Consider the following 22,415-nt stretch of genomic DNA (forward strand, 5'->3'; position numbering starts at 1 on the left):
TCACATAGAGGAAAGCTGGAAGATCTGCCATGTCCCCTGTGAACTTCTGATAAGTGGCTTAGCTGAGATGATAAGTAATCTGCATTGTGATGTCCATCAAATGTCTTACTTGGATCCTGAAGCTTTGTTGAACAGCTAATACCATAGTAATTGGCTATAAGACCCTTTTAATAAGCAAACTCTGCTTACCTATTTAATGAATTTACCATATTTAATGAATATGGTTTTATGTCCAATCACATACCCTCCAACATTTATCCAGTGAAAATAGGGACATCCTGTTTGATGATTACTTTATTATTTTATACTCTGCCCATCTGACTGGGTTGTCCCAGTCACTCTGGGAAGCTTCCAACATATATAAAAACATAATAAAATATTAAACTTAAAAAAAAAAAAATCTTCCCTATACTGGGCTGCCTTCAGAGGTCTTCTAAAGGTTGTATAGTTACTTATCTCCTTGGCTTGGTGGGTCACATAATTCCATAACCCTCCAGCATTTCTCTGATGAAAATAGGGATGTCCTACCATACCTTTCAACATTTCCCCAATAAAAATAAGGACGTTCTAAGGAAGGTTATAACATTCTGGGATCAAATCAGAAACCAGGATGACATCTGTAAATCCGGGACTGTCCCTGTAAAACAGGCACTTGGAGGATCTGCAATCAAGCAGATTTTTTGTTTATTTATTTATTATTACTACTTCATTTTATAATGTATATAATCAAGCAGATATATACTAAGCAAAACATAGGTTGTTGTTTTTTCTAATTGGCTTATAAGGACATCTACATTGTACCCAAGGTAAATTAAGATGGAAATTGAAGTGTTTTTCCTGTTCCTCGTTAAGTAGGCCATAAGTGACGTGTGATAAGAAAGAGCTGTACGTAGGTATCAGAGTTGGGAGAAAAAGGCTTGTCTCACTTCTTTGTGTGCATCTGGCACCCTGGGAATGATGACTAACATCATGTTCAAGAGTGGAGCTAAAATTACAGGCTAAACTAACAGACCTGAGAAGCAGTTGGGAAAATTGGTGCTGCATCATCAGTGAAAAAAACACGTTTTACTTGATAAAGATACTTCACAACTGAGTAACAGAGCTATATGTTAGGTGGAAATATTGTCCGCAATATTTGCATAACTGTTGATGTTTTAAGACATGCATTATGCGATTTATGGTACCCAGACAGTATATCTTTCAGTGGCTCCAGTTATCAACATTTCCCTCCCCTTTGAGTGCAAGTAATTTAAAACGGGTCTGCTTATTAGCCAAAATCTAGTTTATAGAGCAACAAATAAGCGAGTTTGACATTTGTTTTCAGTTAGAGTTCAAAGAGAATGGTTTTTGCAAGTAAAAGCTTCTGAAGACAGGAACATAGGAAGCTATCTTATACCAATGCACACCATTGATCAATCCAGCTGAGTATTGTTTGTACTCACTATTTAGCAGCTATTTAGAGTTTTAAAACAGAATTCTGTCCCAGCCCTATGTGGCAATGTGGGATCTTCCACCCACAAAGCATGGACTCTTCCACTGAGAGAGAGAACCCTTCCAGTTTGTGAGCCAGTTTTGAGTAAGACAGGTTGCTTGAATCAGATCTCATTGTTTCTCTGTCGTGGGTTCAGGTAGCATGCCAGAGTCCATCTTTGGTTTAAAATGTGGTAGTCATAGCTTAGGCATTTGTAGAAGATGGACTGAGATAAGCGAAGGTTGCCCCTCCTGTTTATTGCTGCTGGTTTGATTTTAAGTTCATCTGCTGTTTTATATAGCAATATCTTTTATGTAACCCACCCAGCAATCATTGGTGAAAGTCTGGATATATTTTTTTTAGGACTGCCATATGTTTAGAATTCCCTGGGATTTGCCTTTTGGAAATGGCGTTCGGGCAGAATTATCTAAAATCGGTTAAAATGTCCGGATTTACACTTTTTAAAACATGGCAACCCTAATTTATGTAAACCTTGCAAATGTTACTGTGACTAAAAAGTTCAAAATTAGAAGACAAGGCAACTGCCAAATGTGTAACTAATTTTATTTTATTGCAGATAAAACAGATTTTTTTATAGATGTACACACATTTATTGCAAATAAAACACAGATTTTCACACATACAAATACTTATATATGTAAATAGTCTATATTAACAAGGAAAACATGAATATGCAACCATTTGTTAATGTTTTCCTCTCACCAAATTGGCTTGTTTTCAGTGAGGTGTTTTCAGTTTCCAGGTACCATTCAAAGCTTTGCAAGTGTTCTGCATCTGTGGTGTTCCATTGTTATGGTAAATTAACCATAGTCAAAGTGCAGAAAGCTTTCAATAAGCTTAGATTGAGAAGTAGTTTTCCTTAGGGAACTCTTACTTTTGAAATCAAACACAACAACCTCTGGGCTCTTAATTGATTTCTTCCTTGATCCTTGCAGAAATTGACGTGGAAATCCAGGCAGCTCGATGTAGACACATGCAGAATGAAGGGAAAACATAAGGTAGGTAATTTTCATTTCTCTGGCAGCTGCCAGTTTTGTTTAGCTTCTTGACTGTTATCTCAGACCACTCTCTGTGATGTGGATCATGCCATTCAGCTAGTAATTGCTTCCACACACACACACACACACACAGCCCGCCCATCAGCTTATTGAAGACTTTAATTTGCAAAAATAGTTTGCTTCTAATGTGATGAAACATTATGACAGCAGACACAGCAACATCGTAAAATGCTTAGGAGCACTGGGATTGGGATTCAGCAAGGTGTACTGACATCATTCAATGCTATATTGAGGAGCTAAGCACAACTATCCAATTTCCCTTGGTTGCTGGCATAATAGTGTGTCTAATATATGTGGCCTTTTTCTGGGCATAGGGAGGCAGAAATGATCCTAGACAAATGTTATAGTAATGCAAGATATGATTAACTGTGGATAAACCTAAATGAAATATAGTCGGCTCCATTTTTTTCCATTACATCCTGAGCTCTCTTTACTAAGCTGGTACTTACTAGCAGTGTCATTTACCATAGTGTAGGAAAGTGAAGTACTGAGGTCCTATTCTTGATTCAAAGACTAGCATTAAGATTCACTCCATCTAATGAACATCAGCAAAGGGGAGCAATATGATGGCCTCAGGTCCTAACAGCCAATTTGTTTGGTTAAGCCAGTTTGTACTGGTCAAACAGATATTTTTATTTAACTGTTGTAGCCATTTTGCAAGGAAACCTGAAAGTGTTAAGAAGAATATTTGCAATGTGTTTGCTGAAATAATATTTGTGCTCTTCTTATTTTTTGCAGGATGAATGTCATAATTTTATTAAGGTTCTTCTAAAAAGAGATGATGATACATTATTTATTTGTGGGACAAATGCCTTCAGTCCCTCCTGCAGAAATTATAAGGTATGCATTGCATTTTTAAAGAATGCATTAATGACTGGAAAGATTTTACCATAAATTATTATAATGGCTTGATATCTATTGGTATCAGCAGAACTACATTTGACTAAAATGCATTCAGCAATTTTTGTGTGGCAAGGCATCCCTCCTAGTCTTTGGTCTTCCCCAATACCAAGAATAAAAGACATGACAACCAATATTTGGGTTAAATCAGGCCACAACTTTATTGACAACAGATGTAAGAAGTTTGGCATAGGCACTGGGTAGATCTCACCCCGGCCGGCCAGCCTGCCAAAAGAACTTGAGTTTTGGGGTCAACCAAAAATGAAGGAATCCTTGACCTACATCAAGGGGTAATGTCCCCACCACCACCACCACCACTAGATTGTACCTGTGCTGTGGCCCTGCGCCCCCACCTGGGCGACTAGACAGAAGCATCTCCCCTGGATCCCTTTAACAGGATACCCCACTTCAGAGGGGCCAGGCAGAGGCTGTAACCTCTTCTCCAACCAAGGCTACGCCTGTCCGATTCCTGAACCACCAAAGTTGTGACAATTGCTATGAGGATGGCGAAAAGCAGAGCACTGGAGTCAATTTGCCAACTGGGGAAATTCCAGCCTGGCCCCAAATACGGCGATTGACTATGGCATAGCAAGATTGGAGAGAACAACACGCAACAGCAATACAGTGGTACCTCGGGTTAAGAACTTAATTTGTTCCAGAGGTCCGTTCTTAACCTGAAACTGTTCTTAACCTGAGGTACCACTTTAGCTAATGGGGCCTCCTGCTGCCGCCGGAGCACGATTTCTGTTCTCATCCTGAAGCAAAGTTCTTAACCCGATGTACTATTTCTGGGTTAGCAGTCTGTAACCTGAAGCATCTGTAACCGGAGGTACCGCTGTGGTGAAGATCCAACAAATGGTGGCTATAGAGCAAGTCATGTGCCTATGTAATATAAGCCCGCCTCCTGGTGGCCCATGCCCATTCGCGATTCGCTGATTAGACAGGTGGGCGGGACCAAATACCCAAGCAGCCCAGAGGCTTCCTATTCTGCCTGGGAAACAGCCACTGGTGCTTCCCATATTGGATCCCGGCACATGGAGAAATGCCAGCCTGCAATGGCGCCCACCAGGGAGGGTGAGATGCAGGCTAGGTAAAGCAACAGAAGACTGCCTTGTGAGATGATTCCGTTTATCTGCTCTAGTTTGACCTCCCTCATCCTGAAGTTGGGTTTCCACTTGCTACTGTGCTGAGAGCTTTTAGACAGACACAGATCCATTGCTCACACAGCTGCTTCCCTGAGATTGAATGGGAAAGCCTTCGCTCACGTGGAGCTCCATGTCTGTATTGGAACCCTACAGAGTTTTGGATTGCAGAATGTAGGTTTAATCCCTGTCTGAAATTAAGGTGCGCCTGAAGCAATTTAGCTATCTTTCGCAATCCTCTTGAATCAGTATGTATTGCTGCGTAAGCCCGATAATACTTTGTACTCACTTGGAAGACTATCTTACCGCTTGGTACAGTCAAGCTATTCCCTCGGTGGTTGTTAATTAAAATGTTCAACTCTGACAGACCTGAAAGGAGATGCCTGAAGCTAAGGATTTGTAGCCATCTCAAGCATATGGAAGTAGGAGCCTGGCTGTGGTGTTATACCCAGCCCCACCGTTGCGAATATAGGCAGCGAAGAGGTTGGTACAGCAGGAAACTGGCTCACCGAAGAGTGAAGTGGTCAGCACTGATCAGCTGCTGCTGTTCAGCTACTCAGATCTTCTCAGAAGAAAGCAAGTTTTGGCACCAAAGTTCATTTCCTGAGCACTGCAGTGACTCTTGGTGTGCAGAAATTCAATTCATATCTTTTGCATTCACTCATCATTTTGGTCCTAGGTGTTCAAGGACCCAATGTGGTGTAGTCGTTAAGAGCAGTAGTCTCTTAATCTGGGGAACCGGGTTCGCGTCTCCTCTCCTCCACATGCATCTGCTGGGTGACCTTGGGCCAGTCACACTTCTCTGAAGTCTCTTAGTCCCACTCACCTCACAGAGTGTTTGTTGTGGGGGAGGAAGGGAAAGGAGAATGTTAGCCGCTTTGAGACTCCTTAAAGGGAGTGAAAGGCGGGATATCAAATCCAAATCCAATCCTGGAAGGAACCCTCTTTGCAGTCATTGCAAATGTTGTTGTTTTTTTGTTTGTTTTTTTGCTGCATTAAATCTGGCTGTTAGAAACTGAGGCACAGTGAAAAGCACATTGTGCTTATAATTTCTCTTATTTGCAAGGCCCCTCTCCAGCTCCTCTCCTGAGAGCGGAGAAGGTTTACTCATATATACTAATAGCCAACTCGGCTGGTGAGTGCCAGCATGATTATAGGGCTCCTGAGAAAGAAGAATGAAGGCACATTCTGCAAAAACCCAAGATCTGCAGATATAGAAGAAGATTGTAGAGAAAAAACTGAAGGCAACAAAAAACCCTAGAACAACTCAGTGAGGACTGGGCTTCTCAGATATCACAGAATGTTGAATGACCAGAGGATAGGACAAAAAACTGGAGGGGTGAGGAGGATGGAACAGATTATTTTGAAAGAAAGAATGGCTGGCTGGCGCTTTGAGCAGGAGCTCTTGACACTCTTGCTGCTATAGCTAGGTTGTTATAAATGGAAGAGAAGAACAACTATAGTAGCAACCAGAGCTCTAGGATTTATAGTAGGATCTTGGATGTCATCTGCTTGCTTCAGACATGTTAACTTAGCAACGGTGAAAGCTTTCACCAGCTTTGTGTGCTGACAAATCTAAGCTGTGCCTCATAAAATCCTCAATTACTGCTATAGTTCAAAATCCGCATGCATGGGGTTTATGGAGGAGCGAATGAAAATACTACATTGTGTGGGGGTGGGTATCTAGCGAGCAAAAGTGAGGCTACAGCCCAGTTAAATAACTTCAGTCAATTAAAAACATTTTTAATCAGTTAATCTGTTCATTAAAATTGTATATTCACAATACTTTGGAAATGATTTTAAAAGTGCAACATTGACGCAGTCGATACTGCATCCATCTCCCCACTAGAGGAACTCTAGATGTGATCTGTCTTAAATAATTTAATCATAGAATTGTAGAGGTGGAAGGGATCCCTGGGGTCATCTAGTCCAACCCCCTGCAATGCAGGAATCTCAACTAAAGCATCCATGACAGATGACCATCCAGCCTTGCTAAAAAAACTTCCAAAGAAGTAGAGCTCACCCCCTTCCAAGGGAGTCCATCCCACTGTCCCAACAGCTCTGACTATCGGAAAGTTATTCCTGATGTTTAGTTGGAATCTCTGTTCTTGTAATTTGAAGCCATTGGTTTGGGTCCTAGCCTCCAGAGCAGGAGAAAACAAGCTTGCTCCATCTTCCATGTGGTCGTTGAAGATGCCTATCATATGTCCTCTCAGTTTCCTATTTACCAACTCCCTCAACCCTTCCTCATCAGGCTTGGTTGCCAAACCCTTTGTCGTCATGGTTGTCTTCCTCTACACACATCCCAGCTTGTCATTATCCTCCTTAAACTGTGGTGCCCAGCACTGGACACAATATCCCAGGTGTGGTATGACCAAGGCAGTATAGTGCAGTGCTATGAGTTTCCTTGATCAGGACACACTTCTTCTGTTGATGCAGCCTAGAATAGCATTAGCTTTTTCACTGCTGCATCACACTGTTGACTCATGTTAAGCTTATGAGCTATTAAGACCCCTAGATCCTTTTCACACGTACTACTGGCAAGACGGGTGTCCCCCATCTTACATTTGTGCAGCTGCTTATTCCTGCCAAAACACAGAACCTTACATTTGTCCCTGATGAAATCCATTAGGTTGGTTTTGGCCCAGTTCTTCAATCTGTTAAAAGAGAAATGGTTGTACCCTTATCAAGCCGCAGTAAGATAGAACTCTTAAGTAGGTATGATTCTTTGCATTCTAAGAGGCTGTGATTCTTATGGGCATATGGAGTTCAAATTACCTAGTCCTTGTCTTCTGCAATATGCATACCTTGTAAGAGATGGTTGAAAATGGTCTTGTTGGGAAGATGTTTTTTTCATCTGGATAAATGGCATACAGCAGTTCATACTGACTACTCTGCCACAACATACATCTCGCCGTGCATCATCTTTGCTGACTCCATATTTACCATACCCAACATATAGCTAATATTCTTTGGTTTGAAGTACCACATCAAGTTGATGTTAATTCAGTCCTCGGGTTCTCTCAGTGTGAATCAAAGGGAGGTGTAGAGAATTCAGAGGAGACACTCAAGCTTCTCCCTTGTATCCTCTTATAAATGTATCTTGGGGTAGGAATTATAATTCCAATTTCCAAAACCAATACACATCTTGCCATATTGCTGATTGTCTGTAGTTTATCATTGTGGCAACTCTACATTCCCCCAAGACCCTGATTGCTCTGACACTCTCAAGCACTTCATGGTTCCATAGATGCTCATTCCCTTCCTTCCAGCAAACCAAAGAACAGAGTAGAAGGCTAGAAGTTTAATTCTCTGTCTTACATGTAGAAAGGCAGTAATTTTTCTTGAATTCGATGCAGCGATATAGTTTGGGAAACTGTGCTTTAGTCCTCACTGTAATAAATGTGACAGACAAACCTCAAGGAGTCTTCCAGCTGGGAAGCCATATTTCTTGCGCAAATACAGATATAGATATTGTGGAATCATGTGGGGAATATAAATGGCCTTCTTTTATTGTTTCTACAGATGTTTCATTCCCAATGATATATGGGCCCAGTTTGGTTTCCACACCTGTTGCAGTGCTGTCAGAAAGCCTGCACTCAATAACATCTCAGGGGCCTTCAGAAGGTCATTGGAGCACCTGGGCTCAGCAGTGTTAGAGCACTTGACGTGCGCTGGCCTGATGCTACTGTCGTCCCTTGGGCATTGGAAGCGAAAGTGCAGATGGGCCCAGAACGTTGTCCTCCAAGCAGAACTCCTTTCCTTTTTACAATTATTTTAAACGCTTTTCCATCCTAGGATAAACACAACCGATTCCCTTCAGAAGGTCTAGAGAGGAAGAGATACAAGACAGGAAACAAATGATGACAAATCACCCATTGCTTTGAAATAGGCCTCTCAATACATGGGACTGGAAGTTGATTGGATGCGACTGGTGGTGCTTAGATGGCTGATTATCCACACTAGCGTTTCAAACTCTGTATCTTATGCTTGAAGTAAATTGAATTTGCTAGGTAGATCCAAGAACCCACATAAAACAAAAGTCACTGCTGAGTAATCCTGAGATACATGAATCTTAGGCCCATAGGCTCTGTACTTTTCCCTGTAGCTTCTGCTATAAACCTGCTGAACTTCTGCTTTGTGTTGAGCTGGTTATTTGTATAATTATGGCTACCCTATGGAGAATTAGTTTCCCAAGGGTTACACTTAAGGCTGAGATTTACAAGTACTTCGCAGATTAATTCTTGACAGGCAGAAAGAGGATTTATGCATGACACCGACTCCAACCAAAATATCAAATGTCTTTCCGAAAGGGAAATTGCAAAAAAAGAAAAGAAAAGCATGATTCTGGTTATAAATAGTATGAGGAAAAGAGGCTCTTTTGCAGTAAAAAAATAAATAAATGGCAAGCCGTGCTCCACATGATTGCAAACTGTGAAAAAGTAGGTTAATACCATAATTTAGCTGTGTTCTTAAAACACAGTAAAAACGTCTGCAGATAAATGAAGAAAAGGAACTCAGAAAGGAACTCCACAAGTGTTCATTTAGTCTGGTTTATTTGCTTCTAAAGGGATTCTGCTATTTTGTTTTTCAGATGGATACTTTGGAGTTTCTGGGAGATGAGTTCAGTGGAATGGCCAGGTGTCCTTATGATGCAAAGCATGCCAACGTTGCGTTGTTTGCAGGTAATAAAGCAACAGAAAAAAATAACGCACTATATTACAGTGTTGTGCTTACTTTAGTACAGTTATGATGCACATCCACAAGGTGTAGTTACAGGTAGGTAGCCATGTTGGTCTGCCATAGTTGAAACAAAATAAAAAAATTCCAGTAGCACCTTAGAGACCAACTAAGTTATTGGTATGAGCTTTCGTGTGCATGCACACTTCTTCAGATACCAAGGTGGTGAGTTTATGAACAATAACCTATAGTAGAGGTCAGGAGGAAATAATTAGCTTCCGACGTATCACGTAGCTTGGGACTAATGAATGGATGGTGACCTATTCAGACCTCTTTGTTTTGCAAGGCAATATCTGCACTTGTATGTATAAAAGGAAATGGACTTTTTTTATTATGTAAATGAATTTTTATTGATTTTACGATTTCAGCTTCAACGTTTTGCATCAAAAAGAAAAAATGAGAAATTGATACAATTAAAAAAGAATTTTTAAAAAGTAAAAGTAATCCTATAACATTCACTTTTTTGGGGGAGGTTCTCTTTAACCTCCTGACTTCCCTCCATTTACTTTGCTGGTTCATAAATATATACATTTTCTGCATAATTATACTTAAGCCTCTTATCCTCATATCGTAACTACATGCCATCAAACTTTAGTATTTCAATTCAGGTTTCCTTTCATAGATATTATCTCATTTTAAACTACTTGCAAGTGTTTAATCAAAGCCTGCCAACATTTCTACTTGTTTACAGTATTTTTGTACATATACAATAAATGTTTGCCCTTTTTTAAATTTCTCATTATCATAGTCTCTGAGCTTTTCTGTGAGTTTAGCTATTTCAGCGTAGTCCATCAGTTTCAGTTGCCATTCCTCTATTGTTGGTATCGTGTCTTCCTTCCATCTTGGGGCTAGTAGAATCCGGGTTGCTGATGTTGCATACATGAACAATTTCTTATTTTCTTCAATATTTGAAAAAAAGGAAATAGTATTCTGATAGAACACAAAGTCAGGGTGAGGCAGAACATCTTTTCACATCCTGCCTTCTGAAAGCCCATGAAAAAACAAAAGATTTCACATGAACTGTAGTAATAACCGTTCATTATGTATGGTTCCACACTTTGTGGGCTAAAATAGAAAGGAGAAAAAAAGGACAAACCTGGTGTGATTCAGCTTCCTGATGTTTTGTTACCAGCTGTGGCAGGGGAGGGGACTGAACCGGAGTCTGTGGGTTTAATCATGATTTATTATGCATGCAATGAAATGCAATTAACTCTTCTTTTTGCAGTAGTTTAAAAATTGAGTGCTTATTAGAGGGGTTAATTTGGGCCATTGATTATGGAATGGCATTTTGGAAATTTGTGCCTTATAGATTTTAGATTAAATTGTCTCATTACCGAAATTGTGTTAGCATGAACCCCAATGATCCCATTTCAAATTTAGCTGTAAAATACGCAGTAGTATTGTGGAAACCACCTGGGAAAACCTTTGGGATGTTTTTCCCCCCCAGCAGGTGCCTAGCTCCAGAAGTAGCAGGGTGTCTACCTACTACCTCCCCCACCCCTATTAAAAATGTACTTGATTGCATAATAGACTAAAGGTAAAGGGACCCCTGACCATTAGGTCCAGTCGTGGCCGACTCTGGGGTTGCAGCGCTCATCTCGCTTTATTGGCCGAGGGAGCTGATGTACAGCTCCCGGGGGCATGTGGCCAGCATGACTAAGCTGCTTCTGGCGAACCAGAGCAGTGCATGGAAACGCCGTTTACCTTCCTGCCGGAGTGGTACCTATTTATCTACTTGCACTTTGACGTGCTTTCGAACTGCTAGGTTGGGCAGGAGCAGGGACCGAGCAATGGGACCTCACCCCGTCGCGGGGATTCGAACCGCTGACCTTCCGATCGGCAAACCCTACGCTCAGTGGTTTACACCACAGTGCCACCCGCATCCCTGCATAATAGACTGACCTGTGTTAATTCACAAAACACAAAATCCTGAATATTTGAAATCATCCAACTTTTACTCCAATCTGGATTCTTGATTACTTACCTGCATACAGCATTGGTGTTGCTGGTAGACAGTAATTTTTTTAGTCGCATTGTTGTAGAACATATATTGATACTTCCTCCTGCAGAGGCTGTGTCCAAAACAGTACGATTGTCACATGTTCATGCAGTCCTGTTCAATGTAATCATATGCGCATTTACTTTGGAGCACGTTCCACTGCATCCAATGGGCCTTACACGCTAGGATTTCAGCCTTCATTTCATTTCTAAACTTTTTTTTAACCATAGCAAATATGTAAATGTTTCTGCACCCTCTTTTCAGAACTGTGGCAGTGCATGATTTATTTCTCCTGATAAAGTCTGAATATGTTTCAAACCTATTAGTTTGAAAGGATGCCAGTGCAAGTAGATAAATAGGTACCACAGTGGCGGGAAGGTAAACAGCATTTCCGTGCACTCTGGTTTCCGTCATTGTGCTCCGTTTTGCCAGAAGCAGTTTAGTCATACTGGCCACATGACCCAGAAAGCTGTCTGTGGACAAATGCCAATTCCCTCGGCCTAAAAGCGAGATGAGCGCCGCAACACCATAGTCACCTTTGACTGGATTTAACCGTCCAGGAGTCCTTTACCTTTTTTATGTTTGATTGCATATCTGTTTGAACACACACACACACACACACACACACACACACACACTCATGTCAGGGGATGTATATCAAAGTCAAAGTGTATTCTTCTGAAAATTATTTCAAAATGCCATATTGGTTGCACAAAAGGTCCAGTCAGATACCACATTCTTTTATGCAGTGACTCAGTCAGTAGAGCATGAGATTCTTAATCTCAGGGTTGTGGGTTTGAGCCCCATGTTGGGCAAAATATTCCTGCATTGCAGGGAGTTGAAGTAGATGACCCTTGTGGTCCTTTGTGGATTGTTTTCGATAGCCTGTTTCAATGATTCCCGAGGAAAGATAAATGAACTCTTCTTTCACTCTATTTCTCTGTGTTGTTTTCTGTCTCTGCCCCTCTCTCTCTCCTTCTTCTTTCATTTCCGCCTCTGAAGAGGGAAAACTGTATTCTGCCACTGTGACAGACTTCCTTGCAATAGATGCGGTCATTTACCGGAGCCTTGGAGACAGCCCAACTCTGCGGACAGTCAAACATGATTCAAAATGGTTAAAAGGTACGTAAACAGAAGCAGGGAGAGGAAGGGCAGCCCTGTTGATTACAGTCTTAGGTTCCTGACAGACCTTGCTGTGTTGTTTTGCTTTATATTTTACTGTGCTGTTTTGCAGTCCAGTCCTTTAGTGATTGTTACAAATAAAAGATGTCCAAAGCACATGTCGGTTGTACTTCATTTCAGCAAGGGCTTCTGTCAGGTAGAGGGCACTAAATTGCCTTCCTTACTGGTACATTTATTTCACTCTCCCCACCCCACCCCACCCCACCCCCCACCCCACCCCGAGTTGCTAGATATTGATAGAGCCACCAAGAATAGGTTGCATCCAATTTACTTTTTTAAAGCCTGGCTATTTCACCGTGCTATGGAAAAGATAGAGATTCGGAGCAGGTAAGGAGCGTTTTGAAGCCATGGTGGCGCCATCAGCCCTTCCCTCCAATTGGGCTAAGTAACTATCAACGCTTTATGAGGTGTAAAGAATTTGTTCTGTGGTCTTAAGATCCATCAATAAAAATAAAATAACAGAACTTCCATTTCATTGTCATGAAGTGCTGAATGGGTGCTGCTGAATTAGGCAATTTGTATGTTCTAAATAGCCTCATTGTTAAGAATGTTGCCATTCATTCTTTTCCAATGGCCTTATGAATGGGTGACACATTCTGAGATAGTGAAAAGGGGGCTTTTGCTTGTAGACAGAAATGCAAGAGGAGGGGGAGGGAGGGAGGGAGAGAGAGATCAGTGTGGAAATGATTCTGTTATATCCAATCTTTCTTTGAAAATTATTGTATTTTTTATAATTAGCAAGCATTTTACTACTTCTCTATGTGACTATAGGCAATGCTGTTAATTCTCCGTAGAAGAAATACCACTGCTTCTGCAAATAAAAAGACCCCAAATTTTGTATTCAGAGTAAATTAACGCAAATGGAAGACTTGTATCCCCAGTTTATTGCTATGCATGATTTTTCCTGCCTTCAGGGTTCTTTTCCTCAAGGCAGAGGACAAGGCAGTGGAACAATGGGACCCAGGGATAGGAGAAAATGAGCTGTGAAAATGCTTGGGGACCAACATAGGGCCCTGAACCCCCAGGTATCAGCCAAGGGCGCCATTGTTTCAGAACCTTCAGTAGTTCTCCATGTATATAAGAACTGGAGAAGAAGGTACAGTGGTGCCCCGCAAGACGAACGCCTCGCAAGAAGGAAAACCCGCTAGACGAAAGGGTTTTCCGTTTTGGAGGCGCTTCGCAAAACGAATTTCCCTATGGGCTTCCTTCGCAAGACGAAAGCCCATAGGGAAATCTCCGGGACAGCGGGGAAGTGCAGCGCGCCTTCCCCACTGTCCTCGGACCTCCTCCGAATGCTGGCAGTGGGGCGGAGAGACCTCCTCCCGCCACCAGCCTTCGGAAGGCTGCTCCGAAGGCTGGCGGCGGGAGGAGGTCTCTCCGCCCCACTGGCAGCCTTTGGAAGGCTGCTCCAAAGGCTGGCGGCGGGAGGAGGTCTCTCCGCCCCACCGGCACCCTTCGGAAGGCTGCTCCGAAGGCTGGCGGCGGGAGGAGGTCTCTCCGCCCCACCGGCAGCCTTCGGAAGGCTGCTCCGAAGGCTGGCGGCGGGAGGAGGTCTCTCCGCCCCACCGGCAGCCTTCGGAAGGCTGCTCCTAAGGCTGGCGGTGGGGCGGAGAGACCAGCTCCCCGCGCCAGCCTTCGGATGGCTGTCCTGAAGACTTGCGGTGGGAGGAGGGTTTTCCTTCCCACCGCCAACTTTCAGAATGCTGTTCTGAATGTTGGCGGTGGGGAGGAAAAACTCTCCTCCCACCGCAAGCCCTGGGAACAGAGGAGAAGCGCTGCGCGCCTTCCCCTCTGTTCCCGTACCTGTCCTGAAGTCTTGCGGTGGGGAGAAAAGCCCTTCTCCGCACCGCCAGCCTGGCAAGCGGTCTCCATAGGAACGCATTAATTGATTTTCAATGCATTCCTATGGGAAACGGTGCTTCGCAAGACGAAAAACTCGCAAGAAGAAAAAACTTGCGGAACGAATTAATTTCGTCTTGCGAGGCACCACTGTATCTTATAAACATGTGAGTTTGGTTATCAAAGGGACGTGGGTGGTGCTGTGGGTTAAACCACAGAGCCTAGGACTTGCCGATCAGAAGGTTGGCAGTTTGAATCCCCGCGATGGGGTGAGCTCCCATTGCTCGGTCCCTGCTCCTGCCCACGTAGCAGTTCGAAAGCATGTCAAAGTGCAAGTAGATAATTAGGTACCACTCCGGCGGGAAGGTAAACGGCGTTTCTGTGCACTGCTCTGGTTCGCCAGAAGCGGCTTAGTCATGCTGGCCACATGACCCGGAAGCTGTACGCCGGCTCCCTCGGCCAATAAAGCGAGATGAGTGCCCCAACCCCAGAGTCGGTCTCGACTGGACCTAATGGTCAGGGACCCCTTTACCATTACCTTTAAATATAGCAGCAACCCAACTCCCTCACTTTCATTGCATGTAAGTGGGAAAGGCCTTTAACTCTGGATTGCTCGTTTCAGCCCAGTTCTCACACAAAACTAAGCCAAACTGTGGCTCAGCACAAATAAGGAAATTTGTCCCTTTGTGGGTAGCATATACGGATCCCGACTCCATATGCTGGTGTTTTTTCAACCATTCTATGCTATAGGGCAGGCATGACCAACCGGTCAATCACGATCTGCTGGTCAATCGGAGAGTGTTCCTGGTCGATTGCAGGATCCTTAGTGATCGGCAGCCAAGAAAAAAGCTCAACAATTCTGGGCAATGACAATGGGGTAGATCACTGCCAGTTTTATTATACTGGGAGTAGATCACAGTCTCCAGAGAGTTGGACGTGCCTGCTGTAGGGGAACAGTCTTCCTGCTTAAACAGGGAGTTAAAAACCCACACCAAATTGATGTGTTTTGCTCATAGTTCCTTGTTTATTTGTACCCTTCGTCTTTCTTGCAGAGCCTTACTTTGTCCATGCAGTGGATTATGGCAACTATATCTACTTCTTCTTTCGAGAAATAGCCGTGGAGTATCACAGCATGGGGAAGGTAAGGGGCAAAAATATATTGTAGGCCAGTGTGAGTTAGGAATGACCTTGAAATGAGAGCTATAAATCATAATGGCAAGGTCATTGTTTTGAGAGGATGCTGCTGCTGCTGCTGCTGCCAAAGGTTGGTTGGAATACAGCATTGCACTCTGCCTTGGATATAAAACACTCTGGCTTCTGATGGCAACAAGAGGCACAGGGCTTTTCTTCTTCTCCTCCCCATTAAGCAGGAAAGCATATGGCAAATTGATTTAATTCAGAGCTCCAAATAATCATTACAAGCCTGACTTTAAAGCAAGGAAGCAGCTGCATTTGGAGAACAGCAGAAGTAAATGGGAAGGAAATTTCAGCCTTGCTGTATCATAAAAGCACAATGGAAGCCTTATTGACAAGATATATATATTTTATATAAATAAAAAAGCACAATAAATGTATTAAAAAGCTTGCAAGGTTAAAAAGGAGACAGACATAAATAAAGTCCTGATGACGCTTGCATACTTTAAAGAAATGCTTGGGATAGAGGAGGCTAGTGGTTTAGGCTGCGTGGATCGCAGATGTAGAATGTGCTTTTGTTTGTCGAAAGAGAAAGCTGAGTGGCCTGCATAGAAATGAGTTTTATACAAGCTGAGAACAGTTCTCCTGAAGGATTTATGGCTGTGTATGAAATGTCACCGGCTTATCTTTCATAGTACAGAGTTTCCAAAGCCGAATTTTCTTCTGTTTGCTATTTGTCACAGATTATGGAAAACATGGGATCAAACCAAGCACCAAGTGTTGCCATTTCTGTCTTTTTATATGTATTAAAAAAAAATAGGGAGGTGGGTAGAAACAGAACTTCAGCAAAGTCTTTTTGATGAATAAATAGTTCAGTTTCTTTATTCCCCCTCCCCGCACCTTCCCCAACTCTAGGTAGTTTTCCCCAGAGTAGCTCGTGTGTGCAAGAATGACATGGGTGGATCCCAACGAGTGCTAGAAAAACAATGGACTTCCTTCCTGAAGGCACGGCTGAACTGCTCTGTTCCTGGCGATTCACACTTCTATTTCAACATACTGCAGGCAGTTACAGATGTTATCCATATCAACGGTCGCAATATTGTCTTGGCCACCTTCTCCACCCCCTACAACAGGTAATTTAGCTAGTATCATTCTTGCTTGCAAGTTTTTGAATTGAATTGCTCCTGAATCCCACAAGCTTTTTGAGTCTTCTGCCAGAACTATGGAAGCTAGGAAGGGTGGTTGTGAATGCAAAGTAGAGGAAGTTGTAAAAAGTCTTGTATTCTATAGTTTTCCAGTGTATTTGCCTATTTAATTATTTAAGCTGTTTATATACCACTTAACTATCAAAATTTCATCACTGGGAAAAGTCTGCAGCCTGGTTCAGACACAATGGCAAAGTATTTTCCTGCTAGATGAACAAGTTCTATATGTTTTAATCCTCCTGCTTCCACCCTTCCCCTCTTTTACATGTTACAGGAGGAAACCGATAGCATCTCTTTTTCATTTTTAACTAACTGCAGTTTCCAGTAATGTCTAAACACTGGGAATTGTGATTTATTAAAGTATGAATGATGACAGCAAGCTAGATTCAGAGATTCTGGATTGATTCTGGTTGTTCAACTGACAGGAGTTTAACCAAGCCATAGTTTGTTGAGCTCTGATGTTGTGGGGAATGTGGTTTGCTGAAAACCCAAATCAAGGGCATTCAGTGTCCTCCTCCTGGACTATAAAAGAAGACCAGTGGGGAGCATGTGAGCCTGAAAATTGTGGAGACTCATTCACATAATGGAAACCATATTTTTTAAAAAAATAAATACATGTGAACCAGGTCTTTGAGAATTCTATCTCATCTTTTTGCATTTTTGTGACGGCTTCATAAAATTGGCATAATTTTCTCAGTTGTTTTTGGGGAATCCAAAGGATATCATTCCCATTATTTGAGAGTCAGTGTGGTGTAGTGGTTAAGAGCGGTAGTCTCGTAATCTGGTGAACCAGGTTCGCGTCTCCGCTCCTCCACATGCAGCTGCTGGGTGACCTTGGGCCAGTCACACTTCTCTGAAGTCTCTCAGCCTCACTCACCTCACAGAGTGTTTGTTGTGGGGGAGGAAGGGAAAGGAGAATGTTAGCCGCTTTGAGACTCCTTCGGGTAGTGATAAAGCGGGATATCAAATCCAAACTCTTCTTCTCTTCTTCTTACACTCCCATGTTTTCCCATTGTCTTGTCAATTCTCCAAGTGCTCATTTTTAACATGGGGTGGAATCGCAGTACAATTTTTGGAGGTGTAGACCAGCTTAGCCCTTCTGCAGACTAGATGAACCTCGGGGTCCCTTCCAACTCGATGATACTATGAGTGTTCAGCGACACACACAGTGATCTGACTGGTCCTTTCGCCACTCTTTTCTGCTTGCATTTTGTATTACATGACTGGGCCTTCACCATTACCTTTTCTGCAACATGAGCCCCTCATCAATTTTAAAAGCTATAGGGCAACATCCAGCATTGCACATACAGACTTCCCCTTTCTCTCCCTCCACCAAAGCCAATGTGCCCCCCCCCCAATGTTTTCAGTAGGGTCCCTCAACCATCCCAAGTAGATAAGGGGGAAGAGAGAGGCATCCAGCTGGAGGTTAAATCTGGCCTGTCCACTGTGTACATTCCACAGACAGACAGACGGATGCTGATGGATTTTACCAATACAGTGGAACCTCTACTCACAACCACAATCTGTTCCGGAGGCCCGTCCTTATGGCGAAACGGTCGCTGGGAGAGGCGCCGTTGTGCACAGGTGTGGGCGGTGATTGCCCGCTCCTGAGCAGGTGCGAACGGCGGCAAACCCGCCGGTTACTTCCGGGTTTGCCATGGTCGCAACTTGGAACGTCCGTGAGTGGAGGCAGTTGTAAGTAGAGGTTCTACTGTATCTCTTTTTTCAAGGAAGCTTAATAGTGTGCGCACTCACACATTTCTTTAGAAAAGCATTGCACTGCAGTCACTCATAAGCCACTTTCAGGGTGGGAAATGTTGCACTTGGGTACATGCAGTTGCGTGATCCGCTTTAAAAGAAGCCATGAGGAAGAGCAATGAGCATCAGTGCAAGTGTCATCAGAGGCAGATTGAGGGGAGCGGGGCGGGTTTGGTTGCACTGGACGCAGAGCTTTGGGGGCATAGTAAGGGATACCAGAACTATAATTTAGAATGGAGTGCAAGAAGCAGGGAGGGCACACAGGGCACTACTGAAATGTGATACCCCAAGCTGCGCCACTGAATGTCATATACCAGGGGTCAGCAAACGTTTTCAGCAGGGGGCCAGTGCACTGTCCCTCAGACCTTGTGGGGGGGCCGGACTATATTTTTTTTGGAGGGGGGGGGGTAATGAACAAATCCCTATGTAAAACACAGTTATTCTGCCTGACCTTTGGCTTGGAATCAGCTTGATTCCCTCCCCCTCTTTCCTTTTTCCTTTCTCCTTCTGTGATGGAACTCCTATTTGGGGACCTCCCTGGCTTTCTTCTGGCCCATGTAGGACCAGTCTGGATAGTTAGCCTTGGTGAAGACTTGACGTTTTCATCCCCAAGAAAGTTTTTGATTTGAGTTTCTACTGAAATGAGGCTGCATTTTAATGTTGTATTTTAATCTTGTTTTTAAGTTGTATTTCAATAAATTGTTTTATATCTGGTGTTAGCCACCCTGAGCCCGGTCTTGACTGGGGAGGGCGGGGTATAAATAAAATTTATTATTATTATTATATGCCCCACAAATAACCCAGAGATGCATTTGAAAAAAAAGCACACATTCTACTCATGTAAAAACACACAGATTCCTGAACCGCCAGTGGGCCAGATTTAGAATGCCGACTTGGCCTGGCCAGGTCAGGCATTATGGGGTGCTCATGGGCGAATTATTATTATTATTATTATTATTATTATTATTATTATTATTCCCTGCCTTTTCCCCTGATGGAACTCAAAGCAGCTTACATATAAAAATGAAAACTGCTAAGAACATGGGGGGGGGGATCATTAAAAAGCCATTAAAACTATATAAAACTGAATGGCTTGGGCCGTTGACATGATCACCCCTGAATGCCCTCTCCCACTTTGTGGCGCCTGCTTGGCTCTCTGGTATACTCCAGAGCTTAGGGCAAGGAAACAAGCTAGGAGACGGATCAAACACAGGGAGAGGAAATATCTGGTTGAATGCAAGTCTACCTAGTGGCAGTAAAGGCAGCCAAGAAGACATACTTTGCTGCCTGCATTGCATCCTCACTAAACCGTCCGCCAGAGCTTTTCCTGGGTAGTGTGGGGCCTCTTACAGTCTGGTCCAAATGATGTGGTAGAACTGACAGTAGCTCTCTAGGACTTGTTTGCAAAGCCTTTTGAAGACAAAATTGCTTGCATCCCACAGCAGATGACCCTCAAAGGGCTTTCCGACAACTAGTCCTGTTGTGTTGGATGAGTTTCAGTTAGTAAGGCTCATTCAGCCCAGTGGGAAACAACAGCTAAAGGGCTCTAGTGAGCAAGCACCCATTGTTCACTGAGCCACTTTGGCATGGCGTTTCCACTCATGGCAGCATCTCTTGATCAGCAGGATCAATAGAGGTGGCAAGAGTGGAAGTGAAGCATATGTGACTCCCGTATCCCCTTTCCCTGTTGCCTGACGTGTGGAAAGGCGCCCTCCTCAATATGTGCTCGTGCACATTGTACGAGCTGCATCGGGAGTCCACACATTTCGCACCAGGAGGCATGTTCCAGTTTTGCCCTTGGTGAGATTAAGCGGAGGATTCCTAATTCACTTGCTTCTGCCTGTGACTGGGTGAAACAGTCCTCAGAAATGCATTGGGGAATGCCTTCTACTCAAGCCCTGTTTCGAAATGAATAGGGCTCATGAAACAGAACAGAACAGCACTGCTGAGTAACTCCAAAGCGTTTCAACAGGACAGATTTCTAACAGATTGTACTCCCTGTGATTCAGAGGGAAATAAAGAGTGCCTGCATGCCAAGTAGGAATAATTCTCTCTCATGATAGATTTGAGTTTCCTTTCTGTGAATGGATGCCTCTTCCTTTTCCCTTGCAAGGCACCCAGCTCAGCAGATGGCCTGAGCATGGCAAAGTCCTTTCCTTTCTGCTGCAATACGAGTCATAAATAAAAGTAACAGGGCCCATTATTCCGACACCCATAGTTTTTTAGGTCAGCTAATAAAAGACTTTTACAGCATTCACCTCATCTGTTAAGAATTTGTAAGTGCTGGTATATTACCACACACTTTCAGTAATTTATGGGAACATGCTAAGATCTCCAGTTGCTCAGGTCTCCAGGAAACTTTGGCAAATATGCTAATTAAAGTAAAATTGCTCCTGTGACAACTGGGGCCTGTTTCCTTTCCCATGCTTTCTATTAGAAGGGACATTTGATGGAAGAGGGAGAGCCTGAGTTCATGCATTCAAGCTCTGCGTTGGCTACCTGGAGTCAAAGGGTAAGCTCAGCACTGTCAAAGGCAGGCCTCCTGCTGCTCGAAAAACAAGGAGAAGGGGCAAGGCAGCGAGGCATAATAGCTACTATTGACAACCAAATTAGAACAGCTGCTTTGGGAATGATTCAGCCATGAACTGAAAATACAGCCAACACGAGAAGTAAACACGTTTTATTTGCAAGAAAATCAGTGTTGAGAATAACATGTGTGTAGCCAAAGGGGGATGAGGGTGGGGGGAGGAAGCATTAAAAAAACCAAAAAACCCTCAATTGGTTGAAGTCTAACTTTCTCCTGCATTTTCCTAACTGTGTCCTTGGCAACATTAAAAGGCTCACAGTGTAAAATTTCATTAGCTCTGTTATTCCTTCAGGGCACCCCACCAGCCCATTTTCCTTTCCCTTCAGCTATTATTGGGGCGCTTCCAGCCTGCCGCTGTTTTTGAGTGGGGTTCTAGAACATAACCAGAAAATTTAGGTTGTCCTGTTATAGTTGATTGGGAGGGAAGTCTTGTTCAACAAACCTCACTTTCGAAGGAAAGAGTAAACAGGTGGGTCTTAAGTAGCTGACAAAAGATGTAAAGTGTTAGTGCCAGGCACACCTCTTTAGAAAGAGAGTTTCACAGTTTTAGGGCCAACACAGAGAAGACCCTGTCATAAGCCACTGCTCCCCGAGTCCCTGAGGGAGTAGCACTACCAATGAGGCTTCATCCACTGATCATAATACCCGCACATACGGTAGGACTAGCACATATGGTAGGAAGTGTTCCTTCAGATATCTGGGGCCCAAATGACTTTATACATTAAAGAAGGCACCACAAATTGGGCTCGGAAATGGATAGTGCAAATATTTCAGGACGGGTATCACAAGAGTCCCTGCGGCCATTCTGAATCCCATTCTAGTTGCCACATTCTGCACCATCCAGACCATTTTGAAGGGCAGCCCCACACGGAACACATTGCAGCAGTCCAGTGTGGAGGTTCCCAGAGCATGGAGTACCATGGCCAAGTTGTCTCGATCCAGGAGGTTTTGTGGTTTGCATACTAGATGTACCTGGAAGTAGGTACTCCTAGCCACCAAGGCCACATTGTCATTGAATCCAGGAGAGACTGCACACCTGCTGCTTCAAGGAGAGTCCAACCCTGTCCAGAGGAGGCCATACTATGTTCTCTGGCTGCAACATTTGCTTAGGTTGCCTCAGTTAAAGCAGCTTCATCTAACTGGCAATCAGGAACAGACCACATCAATTTTGGTCCTTTAGCAGTACGGACACTTTTCCTGAAGTTGGACCAAGCTGCCTAATTATTAACAGCCGTTCTATAAACACAAGCCGGAAGCAGTTTCTGCGTGAACCTGCTTCTTAGTAATACGTGAAGCAGTCTTAGGCTGCTGGCATGCTGCATTGTGGATGTGGACCACATTGTAGTGAGTGACACTGTTTTTGCTCTCTGATCATAGAA

The 22,415-nt window shown here is 43.4% G+C and overlaps 1 protein-coding gene across 6 annotated transcripts in view; it reads left to right on the plus strand.

Annotated features, from left to right (window-relative positions):
* The window catches only part of SEMA6A (semaphorin 6A), a 183,300-nt gene that overhangs the window by 108,880 nt on the left and 52,005 nt on the right, over positions 1–22,415 (plus strand). For all 6 annotated transcript variants that reach the window (XM_081880351.1, XM_081880354.1, XM_081880355.1 and 3 more), the window contains exons 5-10: positions 2,428–2,490; positions 3,289–3,390; positions 9,187–9,277; positions 12,334–12,453; positions 15,405–15,493; positions 16,402–16,619. In XM_081880351.1, coding sequence (XP_081736477.1) covers positions 2,428–2,490; positions 3,289–3,390; positions 9,187–9,277; positions 12,334–12,453; positions 15,405–15,493; positions 16,402–16,619 — 683 coding nt within the window. The remainder of the gene's footprint in view (positions 1–2,427; positions 2,491–3,288; positions 3,391–9,186; positions 9,278–12,333; positions 12,454–15,404; positions 15,494–16,401; positions 16,620–22,415) is intronic.

Source organism: Podarcis erhardii, assembly GCF_964252035.2.
Source record: "Podarcis erhardii genome assembly, chromosome: 11".
Taxonomy (NCBI): Eukaryota; Metazoa; Chordata; class Lepidosauria; order Squamata; family Lacertidae; genus Podarcis; species Podarcis erhardii.